The sequence below is a fragment of the Littorina saxatilis genome, linkage group LG4 (assembly GCF_037325665.1).
Source record: "Littorina saxatilis isolate snail1 linkage group LG4, US_GU_Lsax_2.0, whole genome shotgun sequence".
Taxonomy (NCBI): domain Eukaryota; kingdom Metazoa; phylum Mollusca; class Gastropoda; order Littorinimorpha; family Littorinidae; genus Littorina; species Littorina saxatilis.
The window spans coordinates 27,978,941-27,986,452 of record NC_090248.1 but is presented as its reverse complement, the minus strand read 5'-3'; the positions used below and the strand labels follow the sequence as shown (position 1 = coordinate 27,986,452).

Genomic DNA, 7,512 nt, shown 5'->3' with positions numbered 1-7,512 from the left:
TCTTGCTCTCTCTCTCTCTCTCTCTCTCTCTCTCTCTCTCTCTCTCTCTCTCTCTCTCTCTCTCTCTGTTTCTCTCTCTCCCCCCCTCTCTCTGTCTTGCTCTCTCTCTCTCTCTCTCTCTCTCTGTTTCTCTCTCTCTCTCCCTCCCCCTCTCTCTCTCTCTCCCTCCCCCCTTTCTCTCTCTCGCTCTCTCTCTCTGTCTTGCTCTCTCTCTCTCCCTCCCCCCTCTCTCTCTCTCTGTCTTGATCTCTCTCTCTCCCTCCCCCCCTCTCTCTCTCTGTCTTTCTCTCTGTCTTGCTCTCTCTCTCTCTGTCTGTCTTGCTCTCTCTCTGTCTCTGCCTTGCTCTCTCTCTCTCTCTCTCTCTCTGTCTTGCTCTCTCTCTCTTCCCCCCCCCCCTCTCTCTCTCTCTCTCTCTCTCTTTCTCTCTTTCTCTTTCTCTCTTTCTCTTTCTCTCTAAACGTTTTTCGTTTTTCTCAACTTCTTCTCCCATCACCCCTTCTTTTCTTTCTACACCAAAGCTCCAAACTTTGCATGAACAAAGCAGTGTACCTGCTTCCACAAGGTTTCCATTCTTAAGTTGCATGGCGACTTTCGGAGGCAGCATCTGATGAAGCAGTTGCTCTGTCTTCTGTCTCTCTGCTTCCAAGGCTTCGGAAATGTGCTTCAACTCCGCTGTCGTCTGGTCCAGCTTCTGACTGCAACGAAGGACATGCATATAGTCGGATTAAACAGAAATAGCTTTTACGAAAAAATTCCAGGTACTTGGCCGGCTTTTGTGTGAAAATACTGGCAAAGAAATCGTCAACATGTTAATGCTACCGGCTTAGATTGCATTTGATGGGTGATCGTATCAGCGCATCAAGAACAACAGTCTCTGCTTTGTTTTTTGCACCTAAGTTTGGTCAAATTATATTGGATTCAGCTTCTTACTGCTGTACGGCTACTAACCACAGTAAAGGACAAGTGATTCTCGTACGTAAACATTTTCCATATGAAGTGAACTGCACCCTAAGCACTCAACGCATTGTTGCGATTGAAGTTCATCTGGAGGAGAATAATTTGCACATTGTTAATGTATATGGTCCTAATGCTGAAGATGAAAAAGCTGCTTTTTTTCGCGATGTCTATATTTGTAAAGAAAACTCTAATAACGAGATAATCTGCGGGGATTTCAACTGTGTGCTGGATAATAATTTTGATATTATTAGTGGTAGAAAACATAATGCTAAAGACGTTGAGCTATTTAATAAGACGGTAATTGATTCCAATTTAAATGATGTCTGGAGACTTTCACACACAGAAGAGAAAAATTTCACATGGTCAACAAAATTTCCATTTATAGCAAGGAGATTAGATTATATGCTTGCCTCCGACTTTGCTCTAAATAAATGTTATGAGTGTGAAAATATCTCGATAGCACACACCGATCACCGACTAATTCGACTGAAGTACTGCATCTCCCCAGTAGAAAGAGGACCCTCCTTTTGGAAATTCAACGACAATCATCTTAATGACCCTGATTTTGTTATAAAAATGAACAGTTTAATTGAGAACTATGTTATCGAAACCGATAATATGGACCCGCAAATAAGATGGGACCTATGTAAAATTAAAATCAGAGAATTGTGTATTGCTTATGGTAAAGAAAAGAAAAGAAAATTAATTTCCGAACGCTCCCTGCTTACGAAAGAGCTTAATGAAACGGACAAAAAACTGGCTTCCAACCCTTATGATGTACACCTTATGACTCACAGAGGCCAGGTTAAACAAAATCTAGAACTCCACGAATTAAATGAGGCAAAAAGCGCCCAAAAGCGATCAAAGGAAAAATATATTGCTGAAGGAGAAAAGAACACAAGATATTTTCTTGGGCTTGAAAAAATGCGAGCCAACATGAAGATCATGGATAAACTGCAAACTGCAGAAGGTAACACAGTCACCGCCCAAAGCGATATCCTACAAGAACAAGTTAAATTCTACAAAAACGTTTTTAAGAAAACCGATGATTTCTTAGAGGCACAGGCTAATACTTTTTTAGGAGAAGCTGATATCCCACAACTGACACGAGAACAAACTGAAGCGTTAGAAAACCCAGTAACTGAACAAGAACTTCTTAAAGCGTTAAAAAGCATGAAAAATGGTTCTTCACCGGGATGTGACGGAGTGACTACAAGTTTTATTAAATTCTTTTGGTCGAGAATAAGAGAGCTACTATTAGGCTCGATTCAAAGATCCTTTCATGTAGGAGAAATGTCTCCCTCACAAAAAAGAGCTATTATAACCTTAATCCATAAAGGAAAAGACCTCACAAGAGATAACTTGTGTAACTGGAGACCCATCTCCCTTACAAATACAGACTATAAATTATTAGCAAAATGCCTTGCGCTTAGGATGTCGAATGTTATAAGTGATTTGATCTCAGAGGATCAAGTGGGATTCATTAAGGGTAGAAAAGCTAGTAATATTATCCGATTAATAGATGACGTAATTGAACATATGAATAATGAAAATAAACCCGGTATTTTATTGGCCCTAGATTATACACGTGCATTTGACTCTATCTCCAAGGAATTCATGCTATGGGCTTTCAGAAAATTCGGATTTGGCGAGAATTTTACGCATTGGGTTAAAGTTCTCACAAATGAGACCGAAAGTAGTATTAACTACCTTGGCTGGATTTCCGAACCATTCCCGATTGAGACAGGAATTCGCCAAGGCTGCCCGTTTTCGCCAATGGCCTTCATTCTCGGACTGGAAATTCTTGCAATAAAGATTAGAAACGATCCAAGCATACACGGACTTCGATTACCTCGCTCCCAGATAGAGACTAACAACTCAATTGATATGATAAAATTAGCAATGTACGCTGACGACATTAGCATGCTATTACAAGGAAAACAAGATCTGGAAAACGCAATGAAGCTTGTCACTGATTTCACGAAAATATCACAACTAAAAATTAATAAAAACAAAACGGAAGCAATGTGGCTAGGATCTCAAAAGGACAGCAGAGAACATCTCTGTGACTTAAAATGGAAAAAACAACTAAAGATTTTAGGTATACTCTTTAAAAATGATGTCACTGCATCAGACATAAATGAGTATTGGTCGGTAAGAATCGAAAAAATAGAAAGAATAATAAGCATATGGTCTAAAAGAAACCTTAGTATCACAGGCAAATTATGTATTGTAAAAAGTTTCTTGATTTCACAATTTGTATACCCAATGCAAGCTTTAAGTGCTCCAGCCACTATCCTACAGAAAGTAAATACAATCTTATTTCGATTTTTATGGAAAAAGAAGTACACAAATACGCGAGCCTATGAAAAGGTAAAAAGATGTGTAATGTGCAACGTAGGGGAGAATGGAGGTTGTAATATGATAAACATAATAGATATGCAAGCCTCCTTTATGATGACATGGATAACTCAGTTAAAAATAGACACATCTGCCAAATGGAAATTAATACCAACCTACATCTTTAATGAAGTTGGAACAAACCTTTGCTGCCTCAATGCTACTGCCAATCCAAAAACATTTTTAGGACTCGAAAAAGTCAAATCTAAATTCTGGAAATCATGTCTAATTAAATGGCTTGAATTCAGAAATATATACCTGTCCAATACTGAATTCAAATATACCTGTCTCTGGAATAGCAAAGAGATAATGTACAGAAACAGACCTCTGTTCTTCAAGAGATGGACAAATGCATACATAAATTACGTCCAAGATATATGGACAGACGAGGGATTATTACCACTCGCACGTATTGCAGAAAAAATCGGGGACTACCCTGCTCTGCTGTTTGATTATAATGCAATGCGAACCGCGCTCATTGCGCAATCATTGCGAGCTGACAATAACCAAACTCAAGAAGCGACTGTCTCTCTAGAACCCCAATCTCTTAAAAACTGGACTCCCAAAAAATTTAGATCACTACTTACCAAACAAAAAGCAAATACTCCTTGCTCAATACATTTTTGGATGAATAAATATAACTATAAAATAGAAAGAAATCATTGGATGATAGCAAACAACTGCACCAAGGAAGAGCGACTAAGGCTACTTCACTGGAAGATATTGCATAATATCTACCCCACTAATATCTTACTACACAAAATGAAAAAACGTGAAAACAATCGCTGTAGTCTGTGTGGAGATATTGATTTCATTGAACATTTTTTCTTTAAATGCCCAAGAATATCACTTTTTTGGAAGAACGTAGAAAAGCAAATCTATATAAAAACAGGTTCACAGATAAAATTAAAAGAAACTGACGTTTTATTTGGTTTCCAACCGAACAAGCAACAGGACCAAACTATAAGAAATATTAACTTTATTCTGCTTGTTGCAAAAATGTCAATAAGTATATACAAATACGGAGAAGGCTTTGACCCAAATTGTATATTTGAAAGAGAGCTCTCCATTCGGCTTTTTGACTGAGAAACCCAGTACTATCATGCTATTGTAAATGACTCGTTGCAAATGTCAATGTATTAACTAAGGTGAACCAATGATGAAAACAATTATGACGAACAGCAAAATATATCATTATTATTAATTCATTTAAACACAACCATGGTAATAGAGAGAGAGAGAGTGAGGGAGGGAGAGTGAGGGAGGGAGAGAGAGAGGGAGAGGGAGAGAGAGAGAGAGAGGGAGAGAGAGAGAGAGATTGAGAGAGGAAGAGAGAGAGAGATGGGGAAAGGGGAGGGTGCGAGAGAGAGAGAGGTAGAGAAAGAGCGGAGGGAGGGGTGGGAGAGAGTGAGCGAGAAAGAGAGATTTTCGAAGATTGTCCATGTTAAACGAAAGAATGATATTATTGCTATTTATAACCCTATCTGTTTATGTTTAAACTGTTCAGCATCGCTCACAGTATCAGAGAGAGAGAGAGAGAATGGTAGGGTTTATGTTTAAACTGTTCAGCATCGCTCACAGTATCAGAGAGAGAGAGAGAGAGAGAGAGTGGCAGGGAGGGTGAGAGAGACAGAGAAGGGGAGAGGGGGAGAGAGAGAGAGGACGATTAAAGATAGAGAGAGGGAGAGAGGGGAGGGGAGGGAGAGAGAGGATGGGGAGAGAGGATAGAGAAAGAGAGAAAGTGTGCAAATGCCAGTTGACGGAGAGAATTATAGCTAAATTATAATTGATTGAAAATATTGTACATTTTCGAAGATTGTCCATGTTAAACGAAAGAATGATATTATTATTATTTATAACCCATTCTGTTTACGTTTAAACTGTTCAGCTTCGCTCACAGTATCATACTCGTAGCGAGTCATATTGTAACTGAGGTTCAAAAAAAAAAAAAAAAAAAAAAAAAACCTTCTTACTGCTTACAGTCAAGACTCAGTTTCCTGTCTGTACTACGCCATTGAGGCACGGCACATACAATATGACGTCATACTCACGTGATGCCGATCTCTGCGTTACGTTGTTCGTACAGCAGCACGATCTCTCTGGTGACGTCAAAGAGGGGAATGTCGGACATGTAGATGTCGATCTCTTTCATCTCCTTCAGAGACTTGAGATTGGGCGACCCGATGAACATCATTCGATCACCATCCTCCAGCCACATCATCTGACCTGCAGAACGGTGGGTCACAGCAAAACAATTGAGTTATGGCAAAAGCTATATAGGCTACACTCCGAGTGTATACAGGACCGATAGATCTGTATACACTCCGACAATGAAAAGCTTTGTTACAACTCTAAGCCAATGAAACCCCCCTTTACAAGTCGTAGGAAGTAGGCAATGAAAATCAATCTGACGTAATGACTTCCGCCATCTATCTCTTTTTCGGATGCTGGCAATAATGTACACTCACATGGAATAAAACCACTTCTAGTTCGATACACATTCCAAGGGTGTTCCATACTCCGATAATAAACGTACGTGCAGCATCAGTTGTGTGTGTGTGTTTGTTTTTGTGTGTGTTGAGTTATAAGCATCATTGGTTGTTTGCATGTGTGGATTTGTTTCTCAACCCACTTCGGGAGCTATAGGCTCCTTGCATGAGTTACTGATATTTCTTTCAGAGTGAACCTGCATGCTTGCAGACCCGATGAACACCATACCAGGGTGCGTAAAATGAGTATGTGAATGATTTTGTGCGACGTTTGGAGTTTAAACCTGGACTAACCCTTGCATGAGTTAGTTACTCACATCGTTTTCTTTTTAAATGAGCCTGCATTTTACAGACCCGACAAACACCATGCGGGGGTACGTAAATTGAGAATGCCAATGCTTTTGTACGATGTTTGAATATTAACCTTGACTGACCCTGATCCTCTTTTTGAATGAATGCTTACTTCCAACACTACCGGCACGGTTGGCCTAGTGGTATGGCGTCCGCCCCGTGATCGGGAGGTCGTGGGTTCGAACCCCGGCCGGGTCATACCTAAGACTTTAAAATTGGCAATCTAGTGGCTGCTCCGCCTGGCGTTTGGCATTATGGGGTTAGTGCTAGGACTGGTTGGTCCGGTGTCAGAATAATGTGACTGGGTGAGACATGAAGCCTGTGCTGCGACTTCTGTCTTGTGTGTGGCGCACGTTATAATTATGTCAAAGCAGCACCGCCCAGATATGGCCCTTCGTGGTCGGCTGGGCGTTAAACAAACAAACAAACAAACAAACTTCCAACACTACTGTTTTTGTGTCATTCTTTGCTAATAAAGGAAGGGAAGTAAGCGCTCCAAATGCATACGACATGACTGTGCAATAGAGTAAATGAGAGTAATGCGGAACCTGTCTCCTGCGAGAATAACGAGCATTGAAATGAACAAGCGACTTTCAAGGGCTTACTTCGCTTTGTTTATCAGATCTTCAAATGTGACCCTCCACTACGAAATGAGTCCCATGTCACCTCGCGCGGTTCTGCGTTAGGCTTGATATAAGTCTGGGGAGTGTCTGGTAACAGTGTGAGGGTCACCTTAGTCACAGGCTCTTTTCAAAAACGGTTTTCACCACTGGATAGAGCATAAACAACTCTTTAGGAAAATGTAAAAATATGAAAATCATGCAAAGGTGACATGTGACTTATTTCGTGGTGGAGGGTCACAAATAGCACTCGGCCTCATTTGTTGAAGACAGACACACATTAGTTAACTACCTTTAACATGCAGCGCCTTCCTGTGACCATTGCAAGGCCGCACGGTCAGCATGAAGATGGTGTTGGTGAACCGGAGGATGTTCTCGAAAGACAAGGCCATGCGGGGGTACTGGATGTCGAAGGCGGCCATCATGGACGACCCGCGTCCAACCCCGGCGGGCAGCAATCTCCTTAATGTGTCACCGCACTGCAGGATATTGAGGTCCCTGTCGAAGAACACGTGGTAGGGAAACGTGCTGCAGAACTGCCGCCCGCTTAGGGTGATACCTTCTACGGCTTCCGTCTGCAAGGGAGATAAGGAATGTGTGAAGACTTCCGGCGGTACAGTTATATTGTGAGTTTGAGTTTGAAAAGGAACATGAACACTGAGTAGCTGAAAACCTAAGTTTTAAAAAAAAACCA

The 7,512-nt window shown here is 41.0% G+C and overlaps 1 protein-coding gene across 1 annotated transcript in view; it reads right to left on the bottom strand.

The window, feature by feature from the left end:
* LOC138965549 (serine/arginine repetitive matrix protein 1-like) overlaps window positions 1–7,240 on the bottom strand; it is a 15,669-nt gene extending 8,429 nt beyond the window's left edge. Inside the window, exons 1-3 of the mRNA XM_070337733.1 lie at window positions 7,111–7,240; window positions 5,410–5,584; window positions 551–696 (exon numbers count right to left, since the gene is read on the bottom strand). Of these exons, the coding sequence (XP_070193834.1) occupies window positions 551–696; window positions 5,410–5,584; window positions 7,111–7,240 (451 nt within the window). The remainder of the gene's footprint in view (window positions 1–550; window positions 697–5,409; window positions 5,585–7,110) is intronic.
* Between the last annotated feature and the right edge of the window lie 272 nt (window positions 7,241–7,512).